At 35.1% G+C, this 17259-nt stretch overlaps 3 protein-coding genes across 3 annotated transcripts; 1 reads left to right on the plus strand and 2 right to left on the minus strand.

Annotated features, from left to right (window-relative positions):
- Positions 1–598: 598 nt before the first annotated feature.
- Positions 599–1551, plus strand: LOC118344052. Its single transcript, XM_035683809.1, has 4 exons — positions 599–782; positions 890–1192; positions 1355–1358; positions 1457–1551. Exons 1-4 carry the CDS (start codon positions 606–608, stop codon positions 1549–1551), a joined length of 579 nt encoding a protein of 192 aa, XP_035539702.1. The 5' UTR covers positions 599–605.
- A 316-nt stretch (positions 1552–1867) lies between these two features.
- LOC118344053 (protein FAR1-RELATED SEQUENCE 5-like) lies at positions 1868–6060 on the minus strand. Its single transcript, XM_035683810.1, has 8 exons — positions 5936–6060; positions 5707–5770; positions 5484–5606; positions 4001–5371; positions 3050–3850; positions 2870–2956; positions 2708–2788; positions 1868–1891 (listed from the first exon to the last, which is right to left on the minus strand). Exons 1-8 carry the CDS (start codon positions 6058–6060, stop codon positions 1868–1870), a joined length of 2676 nt encoding a protein of 891 aa, XP_035539703.1.
- Positions 6061–8528: 2468 nt separating this feature from the next.
- On the minus strand, positions 8529–13273 carry LOC109015347 (dual specificity tyrosine-phosphorylation-regulated kinase 2-like). Its single transcript, XM_035683187.1, has 7 exons — positions 12809–13273; positions 11018–11843; positions 10480–10759; positions 10258–10365; positions 9713–9991; positions 9257–9400; positions 8529–8833 (listed from the first exon to the last, which is right to left on the minus strand). Exons 1-7 carry the CDS (start codon positions 13095–13097, stop codon positions 8660–8662), a joined length of 2100 nt encoding a protein of 699 aa, XP_035539080.1. The 5' UTR covers positions 13098–13273; the 3' UTR covers positions 8529–8659.
- Positions 13274–17259: the final 3986 nt, after the last annotated feature.

Raw genomic sequence — 17259 nt, forward strand, 5'->3', positions numbered from 1 at the left:
ATGTGGATTGCAGCATTCCACATCATTTTTAAACCAAAGAAAATGGTTAGTTTGGGTGCTATATTTTGGAAATACATCCTGCCTGCATTAAAATCACAAGATAATTGAATTTTAAATCTCTTGCAATGCAAATCAAATTATAGAATAACATGCACATATAATCACTATAGCTTAGATTAGCTTAGATCACTATAGCTTAAATCAAATTATAGAATAACATGCACATATAATCAAATTATTAGCTTAGATTAATAAAATTGTTTGAAGTCTCAATCTAACAATTACCAATCTAAGCAAATTGACAGTAAAAAGTAAAGGTTACCAAAGCAAGCCACTATCTCATGTATCAAACTGGTATTGCTTTTTATATGCCTTCATTTCCTCGGTTTCTTCTTTGTCTATTCAGCATCTTTTTTATCCTGTGTGTTGGGTGAACACATCCAACCACCACATACATGGTTCTTCATCTGATGTTGTTCTGCCCCTTGCATGTTGCATGTTGCATGATATTTTCATGTTAGGGCAGGGGCAGTTCAAATACTGAATTAAAACTTCCTGCTATTCAATTTTATTCCACCATTATAAAACTGTTATTCAATTGTTTTATGGGGGTTAATCTTAGAATGTCATCATCATCTTCATCAATATCTTCTTCATCTTTTCCCAAAAGTACTTTGGGAAAACCATTGTGCTTTTACGAGCTCGAAGCCACATTGAAATGGTCAAGTACTGCAAAAAATCCTAGAAGACCTTTCTTAGGGTGTTCAAAGTACAATACCCAGGTAATTACATTATTAGTTGTCCGAAACATGTTTTATATATATTAATTTCATATATTGTACAATTCAGTATTTTCTAATACAATTCAATATATGCATGAAATGAGCAGGGCTTACCATACTGTAAGTTTTTCAAGTGGTTGGATGGTAATGAAGTAATTGACCTACAAGTTGAAGAAAGAACAGCCTCACTGTTAAAGAAAGAGAAAGAGGTCGAGAAGATACTCGAGCTTCTTGAAAAGAGGGAGATTGAGCTGCGTAAGATAGTGGATCGCCTCGAGAGGGTGCAGATGGTACTATCCAATAAATGCGACGATGTTATACAAAAGGAGTTGGTGCTTAATGCACAAGAAGCTAAACTTAGGCGTGTAGGCACGCTATTTCGGATTTATTGTTATTTTGCATTTTTACATGTATGTTACCTAGTGTTATATAAGTAATTTGGGATTGTTGTTAGTTCTATGTTTAGGTATTGGACTTCTAGATTTGTTTTATCTTTGTATTGGACTTCCACATTTGTTTTATGTAACTTGTATTGGACTTTCAGATTTGTTTTATCTTTGTATTTCAATCAGATTGGTATACCATAACGTCCAAATCTGAATGGGATTGATATAGAATGGTTGTGTTTAGCTTTATCCATATTTGACACAGTTTATGTATTTCATTACACACAGGATATGAATTCTTCCCCAAGTATCTTGACAAAATAAATGGCTCAACTAAGTGGCCAATTGGAAAGAAAAATGGCCTCCAAAATCTCTGTATATGACTCATCATTGATCCTGACACCACTTCAGATGATCTGAATCATTACAAAATTGCAAGCATTTTATTTTCTTTAGCCATTGAACATGGTTGCAGACCTTTTTTTTTGTTTTTGTTTTTTATGTGGGGCAACGTGGTTCTAGACTTGAAGAAACTGACGTTTGTCTTTCTCCAATTATAGTCGATTTGAAAGATGCACCTTGAACTGTACTTCCGGGAATCAACCCAGCAATACTAAACAGGGTTCTAATTTTTCTTTATTATACATTGTCAAGAAGAAAAATTTCTCTCTCAAATGGCTGGAGCAGCATATATGTACTTCATTCATACTTAGCTGTTGAAACCTGAAACAGAGATTGAAGAACAACATTTATCTGACATTGCAAAAATCACCATCCATGATCCTAACTCACCAAAATCTGTTATAAGCACAACATCAAAGACAAAAAGTCCCTCCCCGCCAACCCCTGTTATATCCACCCATTACAACAAAGTCCTTTGCTCAAATACACAAAATAATTCAAATCCACAAATAATTTCTCAAATCCAACCATTACAACAAACGTAATGGTTCTCAAATAATTTATCAAATCCAACCAACGTAATGGTTCTCAAATAAACAACATATATCCATGGAAAGAAATAATTTATCAAATCCAACCATTACAACAAACTTCTTGGTTCTCAAATAAACAAAATATATCCATTCCACCAAATAATTTATCAAATCCAACCAACGTAATGGTTCTCAAATAAACAAAATATATCCATTCCACAACTAATTTAACAAATCCAACCAACGTAATGGTTCTCAAATAAACAAAATATATCCATTCCACAACTAATTTAACAAATATATCCATTACAAGAAACATACTAGGTTCTCAAATAAATAAAATTTATCAAATCCACAACTAATTTATCAAATATATCCATTACAACACTATCCCGAAGCACACCATACCTTCAATAAAACCAATCCAGATGTTTTTTTATCAAATCCAACAAAAAAACAATCAAATATATCCATCATTGCAACGGTTGTGATCCATCTAATCCAAATTGCATCTGTAAATAATAAACAACATCATTACCTTCTTCAAGTAATATATATTACTATATTAGTATATTATTTGAAAAAAAAGGTATGAACCACTTACGCTTTCTTGACTCTGCATCAATATTTCTCGTGGTTCGGTTCCAATAACGTCTACAATCACACTTTCTCTTTCTGGAATAGCCTGCTGAAAATTAAATGTAAATATATAACCATTACAATGGAAATTAGTAATAAGTTTATATATAAACCGAATCGAATATACCATCTCAGAAGAGCCAAATAAATTCCTGCATACTTCTACGATCGGTGTATCTTCTCTATCCACTACTTGGGTATGTCCTCCATCCCACTAATGATTCATTTAACAAAAGAAATTAAAATTAAATAATGGTTCTTCATCAACAAAAGTAAAAACAATCTGCGGGTATTAAAATATCATCACCTCTTTACGCTTCCCCTTTGCTGGTGCTTTCTTGGTCTTTGCTTTAGCTTTCCGCATGTCTATCTCCATCCTGGATGCTCTTCTTAGAGATGGAGGTCTGCCTTTACCCCGCACAACATGCGGACTACGTACTTCCCTTGAACCATCGACCATAGTGTCCTTTGCCGTACTGTGAACATTGGAACCAATTTGAGTCATCGATGGGGGTTCTTGATTGGCACGATACAAATCAATCATTGCATATAACTTAGTGCTCGCATCCTCATAATGCTCTCTCGAACCCGATGCGAGAGTAATCATCTTATAACAGATATTTAAAAGACTTGAATATCTATTACAATCTGCCCGTTGTTCCCCTCCATCGTATCTGCTGTGGATTAATGTGTATCGCCTTTTAATATCTTTCCTCCATCGATCTAAAATGTACATTTCTGGCAAAAATTTAATATCGTTACACCTGAATACGGCCAAAATATGCCGACACAATATCCCCCTCATCTCAAATAATCCACAAGAGCACTTTGCAACTGCATCTTCGCCACTAAAGTTCACAAAATGGGTAACCGGCTTAGTGAACTCTTCTAAGATGATTACCTCATCCTCTACCATATATGTCTTTACTGCACCTTCACTTTTATGTAACTTTGGATTCAAGTCAATGATGCCGTTGACTTGCTGCTGAACTTCCTTAAACTTAGCATTCGTGTACAACTCTTGAAACCTCTTTTCAATCGGGGATCTAGATATACAGGGGATTGTGGCATTAAATGACTGGAAGTCCGCAAGATTTTCATTCTCAATCTTTTTTTTCAACGCATTATCAAATTGGTCTACAAATTCCTTCAAGTTTGTTCTAGCATGAACATAACCATCAAAAAATGCATTCATGCTCTCGCTTCGCTGCGTTGTACTCATTCCAGCCCAAAAACACTCCTTCAGAAAGGCCGGTACCCAATGTTCACACTCAACATATAGGCTTTGCAACCACGCATTCTCATGTAAGTTGTAAGTGTTAATCAACTCATCCCAACATTTCTCGAACTCATCAACAAGTTGGGTGTCATAGACACATTTCATCAATGCATTTTTCATGCCAGTTTTGTACGAACTATATGAGCCAAGCTTCTCGGGGACTTTCTTTAGTATATGCCAAAGACAAAATCTATGCCGGGTTTTTGGGAAAACAATTGCGATAGCATTTTTCATCGCTCTATCCTGATCAGTGATAATAGCCTTCGGAGCCATACCATCCATGCATTGCAACCATGTCTCGAATAACCACACAAAGGTCTCGGTATCCTCACTGGAAATCAGGCCTGCCCCCAACAAAATTGACTGTCCATGGTGATTTACACCAACAAATGGTGCAAAAGGCATCCCATATCGATTCGTTAGGTACGTGGTGTCGAATGTGACCACGTCACCAAAATCTTGGTACGCTACTCTACTACGAGGGTCTGCCCAGAAGACGTTTTTTAACCTCCCCTCATCATCTATATCCATCATATAAAAGAACCCAATATTTTTGTACTGCATCCGTAAAAAGTAATCCCAGAGCGCTCCAGCACCACCTGCTCCAAGTCGTAAATGTCTGGCCTTGTCAATATAATTACGACAATCCTTTTCCAAAAATGGTAGGTTCTCAAATCCACCTGCGCCAACAACAAGAGATCCGTAACTCTTATTCGTTCGGATGCCAGCCAAATCATTTGTATCAAGGACCCTTTTTACGGCATCACTAACTTCTCTATTACATCGAAAGAAACGAGATTTCTTTAGACTGAGACCGTGGTTATTGATATTATGTACTGTCGTCAACCGAAGCACACCATCTTGCCTTAAGGCATTAATCTTTGCCTTGCATTCAGTTTTCTCTGTCGGACGTGGGTTGGCAACATTCAACGTCCTATTCCGGGCCTTCCCACCGCGGGCACAAGCAAGGGTGACATATCTAACAGACTCATCTTCTCCCCTCTCAGTCCGTTTCGTCATCACCCCAAACCCGCATTTCTTACCATATTCCTTATAATAACTTAATAAATCTTCAAATGAATTAAACTCCATTCCCGATTTTGGCTCTTCAATTGTATCATCATCATCCACTTGGACATTCTGAGATTTCTCAGCACTGCCATCTCCAGGTTCCATAGGACTTGGTCTATCCTCAGTACATTCTTCAGCTCTAGGGGATCCACATGGCGCTTCAGTTTCCCCACCATCAGGTCTATTATCCTCTGAATCAACTATTCTGCTTGTGGCAGAGCTTGTATTGCTGATAGGAGCCGGCGGTTCCATGATATGTTGAAATGGATAACCAGCATTCTATAATAAACACAAAAGTTTGCAATTAAATTCCTACAAATAAGCCAACTTATTTTTTTTTAATAGGTGCAAATAAACCAACTTATTAAGAATAAATCCTAATTATCATCACCTGTATGTTGATTGGAAATTGGTTACCAACCGGATATGGTAAAAAAGTCGGTGACCACGTAGGCACTGGTCCAAAGTAACCCGCCATGTAATTTGGGATATTTGGACTAGTTGATGGTATGGCCTAACATGTCATTAGATAAAGTTACTTATGTATTTTTGAAATAAATATCGACTGAACAATACCAATGTCATTGATATATTAAATCGTATAACATACATACCTCGGATGGGGGATTTGAGCTAGATAATGTTTGCGTACTGGGCTGTTCTTTTTCGTTTCCCATTCTGAAAATTAGTATAAATTAGCTATTAAACAGCTGCCATCTGTATGTTTCAAGCATCTCAAACACTTGAATTTTTTTTTTTATTGTATCTATATGATGTGCATATGTTGCTTCCCCTCATAAGAGGAAAATAAAGATATTTTCTGGGTGAAAACTATGCAAATACTTTTGTTTATCAGCAGGTACAGCTAAAACAAAGATGTACATCACATATAACCCAGTACCAATACCCACCATTAAGCTGTACATCACATATAACCCAGTACAAAATCCAAATCCAACGAATCTCATTGATTATCTTCCAATACAAAATCCAACGAATTATACTTTATCATCCAAATCCAACGAATCTCATTGATTATCTTCCAGTTGATCTCCTTTGTTTTTCTTAAATATGTTTATTGGGTACTCTGTCTTTGCATTGTAGTTTGATAATTTTATGTACAAGCATCTTCCATTTACACAAAACAAATTTACCCTCGAGCCGATGCTTGGTTACAATCAATGAGTTAAGTTATAAATCTGACCTCTGTTTTTGGGTACTGTTCTGATACGTGTTTGGTGTTGATCAACTAACAAATTGGTAAATTTTCATGCTAATAAAATCCTTTGACTAAGTTGAATACCACTTTTTATGAACTAGTCAAAAACCGCAATGCATACCCTTTTTCTGCTGAAGAAAGAAAAGAAAAGGGCCAAAAAATAATCACTATAAAGTATATATATAAGAAAATGGCCAAAAGAAAGAAAAGAAAAGGGCCAAAAGAAAAGAAAAGAAAAGGGCCGTATATATTAGATTTCAAAAAGCTAAAAGTTCTGGGTTTTGCTTCATCATGTCCATGGCCATCGAACATGCACATATAATCACTATAACCCAGTACCCATTAAGCACATATAATCACATACAAACACAAGCATCGGCTCACCAACGACAGTTTATAGACCTCGACTACCCATAGGAGAAGACAACTAAAACCAACCCAGAAAATGGGAAGTAAAATCCCACAAATGAGAAGCAAACGAAGATCTCTTACCCAGAAGAGAAGACCGCAAGCGAAGAATGTGGAAGAAGACCGCGCGCCGCAGGACAGATCTGGGTTTGGGGGGCTCTGGTTTGGGGGCTCTCTGCTTTCTTCAAACCAAAACAAAAAGAATTCCCTCCCGCGTGCGTGAGTAAATTTCGTTTTCGGCTTCTTTTTTTTTTTATATTTTTATTTTTATTTATCGACTGACGTGGCAAATCCCACGTCAGCCGCGAAGCCGCGCCGGGGTTACCACCCGGTGGTATATAGCAGAACTGTTTTTTTATTTAAACCTTTCGGATTATTTGAAAAATATTATTCATCTAATTTTTTAATGATAGTGTATCAAATGATTAAAAAATAAATGAAAATATTAATAAATTTCCAATCATTTGATTTAAAATTTAATACATGAAAATGTGAATAAAAAAGGGAAAATTATAATAATTATAATGATTGTGAGATAATATTTTTAGAGCAAGAAAAATAAGGACCAAATAGAAAAAGGAAAACGATTGAAAAAATTAAAAGCGAACTCCACTTTTGAGAATAAGATTAATAATCCGATCAAAGGTTCACTCATGAGTCATGATCACTATAAAACCAATGCCAAATAATATTTTAGTAATGTCTTGAAGTCTAGCTTATAACGAATTTTGTTATCTTTTATCGTACAAAACAATTCATTAATAAGTCAAAAACCATAAAATACGTAAGAGATTATGGACCTATGGTAACGTGGAGGAGGAGGAGGGGATGATTAAGGAACGCGCTAGGGGAAACGTGGGCTTTCAAATATTTTGGCGACAAAAGTAAAGAAGTGAAAAGGAGGAGGATATAGAATCATCCAATCAGAAGGGACAATCTTTCCTTCTTTTTGTTAAGACTTTGTCTGGTTAATGGTTAATTGTTTTTTTTTTTTTTTAATACACAGAAAAGTTAAAAAGGAAGAATATATTAGTGATGATTCATAGGTAATGGTTAATCTTTCCTTCTCTCTCTCTAGTTTTGCATAGGTTGACAAACCTGTAATGGTGAAAAATTATCTTTGCAGTTGTATATGTGCAATTACACGTGCTTTTTTCCATGAGTTTGTATCATGGTAGTGGCCGTAAAATGGGGCCAGATCCGTCTGAAACCTGGAATCCGGGGGGGCATCCAGGCGGTTGAGAGAAGTTTGAATCCGGTTTTATGACCTGGTGATCCGGGTCTTTTTTCTTTTTTTTAAGTGTTATTTTTAAAATGTTATAAAAATATTTTTTAAAGTTTAAATAATTTTTTTTAAAAAAAATATTAATAAACCCGGATTAAATCTGGTTACAATTCTGATATCTAGATTTATAGTTAAAAAAAGAAAGAAAATCCAAATTTTCGGATTCAATCCAGTTATCCATCTGAATTATTTCTGGATTAATCCTGACGGTGGGCTGTTTTTAGAATATGGATCCAGATCTTTTAAAATCTGGATCTGCACCCCTAGGTAGCCGAAGAACATTGTATTTTGCATAAAATCTCACCAGCATGATAGTCTTTGGATCAACCATTGTTGGAAAAAGTCCCTGATCACTAGCATATAGAAATCCAAATTGGTGGGGAAATTATTTCACCCATCACTTGGGGTGAAAAAAATGGAGTAGAAACATTGTACAAAACGTATGTATGTGTCAATCAATAAATAAATGCACAATACACAAAATAAATAACAAAAATACTTGTGTAACAGGCTAACAGCATATATGCAACCAGAACCAAATTGGGAAATGCATTCCATCCTTACGCTCAAGGTCATGGCAGTTTGGCTAATGTGACAAACTGAGAAACAATCCCACAAGAAAGGAAAGTCCAACAAAAATGTAGCAAGAACTGGACTAGTACATGTGGGAGAGCCATGGGTGCTCTAGTGCCTCGATTGCTGTCGGGCGCCTCTGTGGATTGATTTCGAGCAAGTTTTTCACAAAGTCGATAAAGCCAATATCATTAACCTGCAGACGATGCTCCAACGAGGATGACTCGGGGATTATGTATTCCAGTTGGTCTGTCTCCTGAACACATGTCATTATTGTCATATGTGAGCTGAGCAATTCCTTATTCACTCAAGATATTACACTTTCAATGCATCACCATATACCAAGTACTTCTCTGATGAATTTCTGCATTTCTACATTAACAAGAAAAAGATGATCCTGATTTTGCAGCCTCTTCTTGGGTAAATTATATTATTGCTTCTGTTTTGGAAATTCTATCTTTTTAAGGAAACATCATTTAATACCTAATCTTCCAAATTAAATATAAAAAAAAAAAAAGTATTCTTCTTGGATTAATTATGCCTTTCATCAAGCATGAGAAATGCGATAAAATGTCATGTGTCCAACTGCAAGCAAGACTGTACGTTCATCACATCCTATTCATGAGATAAAACATGCAATTCACTCGAAGCATCAAGGCAGAAGACATGGGCAACAAACCTCGTTTATACAATAGAGATCATATTCTTCCGTGAAATACTTATGTGTCTCCTGACCCTGCACCAACATCTCCTGATCAATGGGGCCCAGCATCCCAATCATGCGTGCCAGGATCATTACAATCGAATCATTTGGAAACAGCACCTGCCCAACACATAAGTTACTAATTACTGGATGTATTTCTGGAAAGAGAGTGCTACAGCCACAAAAAAGATCCCACAAACGTAAACCCACAAATTGACATGGATTCATATATATAATAAGTTAGATCCATTTTATAATAAAAGTAACTTTACAATCTAACGTATTAAATCAAGCCACGCCAACTTATGAGTTTACTTTTGTGGGATATTTTTGTTGTTAAAGTATTTCTCTTCTTGAAATTGGTTGCAGGCATCTATTACCACACGTTTTAACCTCAACTAAATAATAAGTACAAAGTGAAACAAGACATACTTCACCAGAGCATAACTCAGCCAAGATACAGCCAAGAGACCAGATGTCAATCCTTTGGTCATATGGAAGGCCTAGGATTACTTCAGGAGCTCGATAGGAACGTGATTGTACATATAGGCATAAGTTGTCCGTCTCAAAGCAACTGCTTCCAAGATCGATAACCTTTACCTCGCATCTTTTGTAACTTTTGATAAGAATGTTCTCTGGCTTTAGATCACAGTGAACAATTCCCAAGTGATGCAAGTATTCCAATGCCTCCAAACATTGACGAGTTATGACCTGTGAAGAGAAAATTAATGTTTGAAGCATATAGTTTCCTGGTGGTTGTTTTACTTGTAAACTCGAATACATTATTTAGCCAGCTTAAACCACCATTAAAATGACTAAACAACTGCTCATTAGCAGACAAACCTTCCTTCAGAAAAATTATAAATCCTGCGTCAGTGTGAATAAATAGCACTCATAGTACTGTCAGGCTAGCAAGCCGAAACAACAAACAGCAGAAGAAATCAAATGGTGCAAATAGATATTGTAGTTGAGCTAACCTGCAGTCTGCTCAAGGTAAAGTAAGCTTCTCCACCAGATTCTTGAATGAATTGCTGAAATTCATATAAGTTTGTCCGGAGGAGTTCACAAACAATGATGAGATGTTCCTGCATTATTTTCAACAAGAAAGAAAATAATTAAATCTGCTATATTTGAGTACGTAGTTACATGAAGCATTTAATAAAAAATAGACAAAAAATAATTTATTTGAATAATAATACTCGATGATAAAAGAAGTCATAAAGACGCAAAATGTGCCGTTCATCAGTTGGGTCATGCTTGTTGACCAGCTTTAAAAGTTTGATCTCATCCAAACTCTGATCGAAGAAATCTTTGTTATTTTTTATGATCTTCAGGCAAACATCCATTCCTGTGTGAAGATCATGGGCCTGAACAACCTTACTGAAAGCAGCCGAACCCAGATACTCTGTTATATAATATCTGCCTGCAACAACAGTATTCAGCACAATCGGCAGATCCTTGTTTTCTTCGAATCCAGTCCTGTAAATGGTAGGACACATGACTACAACGTACTGATTGCTAAATGTCAACCCCAAAATACACAAGCTTCAAATGTCCATCTAAAAAAAGGAGTCATAGTATGGAACATTGGATGACTATTTATGCTCCTAAAAACCAGTATTTTCAATCCAGACAAATTACGAGTGTTTTGTTTAAGAAATAATAATTTTCGTGAAGCTTGAAACTATGAATTGACCATGATGCAACCAAAAGTATAAGAGAGAATTTCCGACGAACCTGTTTTTTCTGTGTATGATTCTTAAGTCAAATACTTCATATTCATCCTCATGAGTAGCATACATTAAAAGCTCGTCAATAAAGTCCTCCTCCTCTGTAGAAGCAGCAGGCTTTTGGGATTCTGCATTTGACTTTCCACCATCTCCAACTTCATAGCTGTCAATTCCATTGGGTATGAAATCTTTCTCAGAAACCTCCATATTTAAGTCAGGGCAACTCTTAAATCCTTCAACCAAGTCATTTGAGGGACCCCGTTTAGCAGAGTAGCTAGTCTTCTTTGTTTTATCTTGTGCAGAAGTTTCACAATAGGAGGTAATGTCCCCCGTGACTTTTAACGCATAATCACTCCAATCATTTTTTTTAGTGCTCAGGTAGTTGTCATTATCATTAAATCCTCCAGGTGCCATACAACATTTGCAAAAGGGTGTTGCACAACCATGAGCAGAAACACCTTTGGACTTTCCCTGAATGCCTCCTCCAGGGTCATTATTTCTATCAAAATTATCATTATCCACCATATGAACCACATTCTCGTCATTCAAGGAATCAATGTAAAAAAGACATTTCTCTTCCAGTGGGTTCTCTTGTTTCTTCTTATTCTCCGATGTCATGACAAACTTATCCTCGCTTGGACATTCAAAGAAGTCCAGTCCTTCAAAGTAGGGAGTCATGAAGTCGCCATCATCTTTCTCATCACAACAGAATAGGTCATTCTGAATGTCAAAGTCATGATAATCGCGTGCTGTGCCAAACGGAGATAAATTCTCTGATGAAGCTTCAGAATTATCCTGAGATTTTGACCGAATTTCATATGGATTTATGAACTCTGCAATGATGAAAACTTTTGAGAGTGCTCCAGCACGATAACAACAAAAAGAGAGAAAAAATGGAAAATACAATCAATCATGGTGAAGCAACTTGCACGCTTTAGGCTTGAAAGTTGATGACAAGTTTGGTAATACGGCATTCTCTATGACTCTTTAGTTGCAATCATGCCTTCTAATGCATATAGCAGACAAGCCTCGGTGGCATAGGAAACTCAAGAGTGATTGTTAAATCGTATAAGAGAATCCAAAGGGTAAGTTCCAGACACTTGAAGATGGTAATTTGGTAAAGTTGAAAGCGTTGATAAATGAAGGGTTCTTCTATTAAGTAATTATAGAAAAGCAAGTGTTAGTAATGATTGCCGATGAAAAAGATTCTACCCCATTTCTAGAGAGAGAACGATGCTAGACTGTGCGAAGTGAGATCACAGTTTAATCAGGCCTGTCTACTAAAACTATACCAGATGAAAAAGCTTACACTTACACTACATATTTGATGTACACGACTTGACATAGGAGAAAATAACAGAACAAACAAAGTTGACCGCTACGACCAAGAGAGTACCTAGCAATTTTGAGCAATAACGCCGTTTGGTCGGCTAGAAATTTATCAGAAAATCTGTAGTACATGAGAGTTTGGCTTGTGACAGGCTTGGATGGTCTCAGCTTGTGCTCTATCACCAGAAAGAAGGGTAAAAAAAGCAGCATGAATTAAGATCGGAAAATTTGTTAACCAAACAGGGAAGGAACACCAAACGAAAAATTCCTTTGGCCAAAAAGAAAAAAATTAAAACTCGATCCAGATTTGCATATGGGAACTAAAAAAATATTTGTTTCTAAATATTTTCCTCAGTTATCTCAGAAACCAGATAGAAGGCGAAAAATATAGAATAAATTAACGAGAATTACACTTACTGCACATGTCGTTACACAAAGATCAACATAAACTCAATGCAAGAACAAGTACCTGAAGAACACATATCTGAAGAGGAAGACCCGAAGCTCACAAACTCATCGTCCTCGAAAGTAGAGTTCGATCGCGAAGATTCACCTTCACCCTCAACCTCCGATCGCCGGAGAGTCGAAGGAATTCTCACCGGTGGGGGCGGGGGAACCATTGGGAAGAAGAATTTCTCGAAATCAAAGGAACCCAGTTCATCCTTTTCAATCATTTCCTCTTTGAGAGACGATTCGGCATACGAGAACCCATTTTTCCTCAAGAAATCCAGCATTGCATCGACGTCTGAGACCGCCATGAACGTGAAAAGTTAAAGGTCGGGTGGGAACTGAGGGAGAGAGAGACGTGACGGCATGAGAGTTAAGTGAATTGGGAGCGGTAGAAGTGGGAACTATGTCATCGTTCAGGGTTTGCATGCTTCTATGAGGAGAAAGAGAGAGAGAGGGGGAGAGAGAGAGAGAGTTCTAAAATGCCTCTCTGCTGTGAAACTCAAGCTAAGTGAAGAGAAAGGGGTTGTGTCTTACCAACTTTATGAAGTGAGAGGTGTGGGTTTTGGGCGGGTTTTTGGTCTGTTGGCCGCAAGTGCTTCATCATTTCGATAGATTGACACTTGAAAAATTATAATTGAAAATAAATATTAATTTCTCCTATTATTAACTCTTTAAAAAAAAAAAGAATTTCTGCTAACAACAGGGTTTATGTGGTGGTGGTATTATCTATAGGATCTGTCACAAAAAATAAGTATTATAATAATAATAAAGAAAAAAGAAAATCTTCCATAATGTGATTTTCACATTTCTTTTTTTTTTTTTCAACTCCACTTTACTTTCCTCTAATATTGTTTTTTAAGTTTTTGTTTTAGTGAGCAATTAGAATGTTCAGTGATAATTCCTATTTGAATATGATATCAAGAGAAATGTTATATATTATTTTAAATGTTGTCGTATTCAATTATATTAATTGATATATCATGACAAAATTTAAAATAAATAATAAATTTTTAAAATTACTAGATAATTAAAACATTTTTTTCTTAGTTAAAAAGTCGAGGTCAAAAGTGTTCTCTTGCTAATATAAAAAATAATTTTTACAATCGTCTTAGGATTAGGGAATACAAATCTTTATATTCTTTTAAAAAAAATAATTAAATTTGATACTCACATAAAAAATTATTATTTTAATAATTAGATCGCGAGTACACAAAATTTGCATATCTTCAAATTATATTTAATATTATTTTATCAGTATATCCATGGATGCGGCCACGGAATCCAAAAGTACTATAAGAAAAAGTGGAGTTTAAATTATTGACATCACTTGCTATCTAAGGTTTGTAAAAAGCAAAAGAAAATACTACCTGTCGTTTTCTTTTGGTTGCTATGCAATCACCGGACTCACTTCTCATTCAAAAATAGTTAATGTATGCCCCAAGGCCAAGGGAATGTCTATATTCTCAAACTTTTTTCTTGAAAAATAAAAAAGGATGAAGGAATAGATATCCGGATCCGGATCCATGATCATTTTATTATAGAGCAGTGCTACATCTACTGAGGATGTAGCACGAGTTGGTCCCGACAAAGAACAAATTTTTTTTATTCATTTTATATATTAAAAATAATTATAATATCATTACAAAAATATTTTCTTAATTATTAAGTAAAATATATATATATTTTTTTTCATCGAGACAAATCCTCTGGACACTTTATCGGGTGATTTAGCATTTCTGTTCATTATATTTCTCTGTTGCAACCTGCTTTTCGATGGGGGTAATGAAAATAGCAATACGACCCACCGCAGATCATAATGTTGTTGCTACAGACCACACAGCCTTTTCACTTTCTAGCTTCTTTCCCATGTAGCAACTGTAAAGAATGATTTACTTCCTTCTTCCTTTTTCGTTCCTCTCCCTCTTTACCATTAATTATATTCTAGCTCTTTTTCTTTTCCTTTATCTTTTTTCAGGCACTTTTGTTTTCAATTTTGAAATTTAAACGATCTGCCCGTTGTTGAAGCCATGGTGGCCTAGCTTTTTATGTTTTTTGGCCCAAGAAATACATCAAAAAAATTTCATTTACCTTATTTTAACATCATCCTCTCAGTATTAATTAATATGACATTAAATGATTAATTCACAAGACAACTAAACAAATAACTTCTAATAATTAAATGATATATCATAAAATAGTATAAAAATGATAATAAAATGGATGGTGGGGTAGTATTACTCATAGCGGGATCAATTTTGATAACAACCAATATGGTCAAATTCAACTATCAACTGAACAAATTATTAAAACAGGCCATCAATTCAACGTATTGGTAATTTTAATCAAGCGGGGTTGGGACCAAGTTAGTTAGGACTTAATTAGGACTCTCTTCCCACCACCTAACTTGTTCTTTTTCTTTAAATTGGTCTTTTAAGTATTAGTTTCACCTTGCTTTATTTGTTTAGATTAATTTATAAGTTTTTTTTTTTTTTACTAAAAGAGAAGAGGTCATATGTCTAATAGTGACCCTCTACTAATTTTATTCAAAAAATCATCACTTATGATGGAAGAAAACTGTAATAACAACCAAGACACTAGGAAAATATAATTAGACAAGAAACTCACCCAACCAATGACGCCAAAAAAAATGACCTATACCCTATTATTTTCCTTTTAAAAAATAAGACAACTTAGTCCCCAAAACAATTCATTTACAATATTTCCAAATATAAGGAAATCTCCCCCCTATCTAATCTAATAAGACCTCGAATGAGAGGAGGAAGAGCCAAAGCCGAGAACCGTGTCATTTGAACCATTTGCACCTCTTCGCGCTAAACCATATGTCACTGCATTAGTCTCTCTATAACCATGAGAGAAAGAAACCCGGAGCCCAGCTTACGTTCTTTGTATTTCCTCCTAATAATCCTCCATATACCACATGCCACATATTTTCTATTGTAACCATTTTATCACTAGCATAGAATCAAGTTCAATCTCCACGTTCCTCAAACCCATCATACATACATGTCGAAGCCCATGGAACACACCCATTCCTTTAGCAAAATTATTTGTATTATGACCTGTAAATGTTGCAAAAGCACATAAGTTAATTTTGAGTGCAAGTCAGGCATGTTTCTCAAGAGTTTTAATTTCCAAAATAAATAAATAAAAGTCACTTAAACATGTATCCAGTTAGTTAATTGAGAACTGCTACAAATACAAAGAGATTATACAAAATAAACTTATAAACTGATGTGGTTTCATGGAATCCGTTAGATCTACTTTATAATAAAAGTAGTTTTATAATCTGACGTACTGATGCGGTTTCATGGAATCCGTTAGATCTACTTTATAATAAAAGTAATTTTATAATCTGACGTACTGCATCAGTTTGTAAGTTTACTTTTATGAAATCATTTTGTAGTTAAAATATTTTCCTAATTAATTTATAGGAGACTAGTGTTATGTTATTTCTCTCTTAATTTTGTTTGTTACTTTTAGGTAAATCATTTCTTTCATGCCCCGACAGTGACTTTTATATGTTAATGTGTACTGATTAATCGAATGTTTTGTCATTTCGGGAGACTTGCGCGCTGTTAAAAGTTTGAATGGCAATGTCCGAGCATTATGAACAGTATGATCTAATGCTGGTCCAAATGGAACTCAGCCCATTGCTTTTGAAGTTAGGTCGTGGGTAACAGACTGATACGTATCCATTTGGGTTTTTGAGCTTCAAGACTGAGCCCATGTGTTAAAGCTTTAAACTGTGATCGAGAAGCTAAGGCCCCGTCTGAAAGTTGGACTGAATTGAGATCAACTCAGTTTAGTCTAATTTTAAATTGAGTCTAACATTTAAACATTAAACTTTCAAATCACTAAATTCATCTCAACTCAAAACTTCTTTACACATAAACCCACAACCTTTTTCAATCTCCCATAAATACACATAAACTCATCTTAACATACAAACACATCTTAGGTGGATCATACAAAACTCATTTCACCATTTCAACTCACTATTATTCATAAAGAACTCAACTCATATCAACTCAGCCCAACATCTAAACAAGCCTAATACTATTTTGAACAAGCACTCTGCCAAATATAAGAGAAATTACTTTTTTTACTTTAGATGGTTTGGACTTTAGATATATTATTTCTTGACTTTTAACAATGAATTTTTGTAATCATTGTATTCTCAATTTTGATCGTTTTAATCGTTCTATTACAAATATGTTCGACTCACTATCAAAATCTCTGTTATGTGACATATAAACTACATCATTGAAATTAGTAATATAAATATTATACCAAACCTCTTAAATTGGGACTTAGGGCTTGTTTGGAAATATATCTCATCCCAAAATTATCATATTATCTCATCTCATTCCCAAGCATAATTCAAATACAAATATTTTTAAACTAATCATTACAATTTTTTCAAAGTAATCATTATAGTTTTTCTAAGCT

The sequence above is a fragment of the Juglans regia genome, chromosome 12 (assembly GCF_001411555.2).
Source record: "Juglans regia cultivar Chandler chromosome 12, Walnut 2.0, whole genome shotgun sequence".
In the NCBI taxonomy this organism is placed as follows: Eukaryota; Viridiplantae; Streptophyta; class Magnoliopsida; order Fagales; family Juglandaceae; genus Juglans; species Juglans regia.

What these genes read in the sequence shown, in the direction of transcription:
- LOC118344052 (XM_035683809.1), top strand. Translation starts at nt 606, where the DNA reads ATGGGGGTTAATCTTAGAATGTCATCATCATCTTCATCAATATCTTCT. An exon ending in GTTCAAAGTACAATACCCAG is followed by an intron (nt 783 to 889) that starts GTAATTACATTA and finishes TGAAATGAGCAG; the next exon opens with GGCTTACCATACTGTAAGTT.
- LOC118344053 (XM_035683810.1), bottom strand. Translation starts at nt 6,060, where the DNA reads ATGAGATTCGTTGGATTTGGATTTTGTACTGGGTTATATGTGATGTAC. An exon ending in GTACCTGCTGATAAACAAAA is followed by an intron (nt 5,771 to 5,935) that starts GTATTTGCATAG and finishes ACTAATTTTCAG; the next exon opens with AATGGGAAACGAAAAAGAAC. An exon ending in TATTTGGCTCTTCTGAGATG is followed by an intron (nt 2,789 to 2,869) that starts GTATATTCGATT and finishes AATTTTCAGCAG; the next exon opens with GCTATTCCAGAAAGAGAAAG.
- LOC109015347 (XM_035683187.1), bottom strand. Translation starts at nt 13,097, where the DNA reads ATGGCGGTCTCAGACGTCGATGCAATGCTGGATTTCTTGAGGAAAAAT. An exon ending in CTGAGTTATGCTCTGGTGAA is followed by an intron (nt 9,401 to 9,712) that starts GTATGTCTTGTT and finishes TGTGTTGGGCAG; the next exon opens with GTGCTGTTTCCAAATGATTC. An exon ending in ATCTCTATTGTATAAACGAG is followed by an intron (nt 8,834 to 9,256) that starts GTTTGTTGCCCA and finishes ACATGTGTTCAG; the next exon opens with GAGACAGACCAACTGGAATA.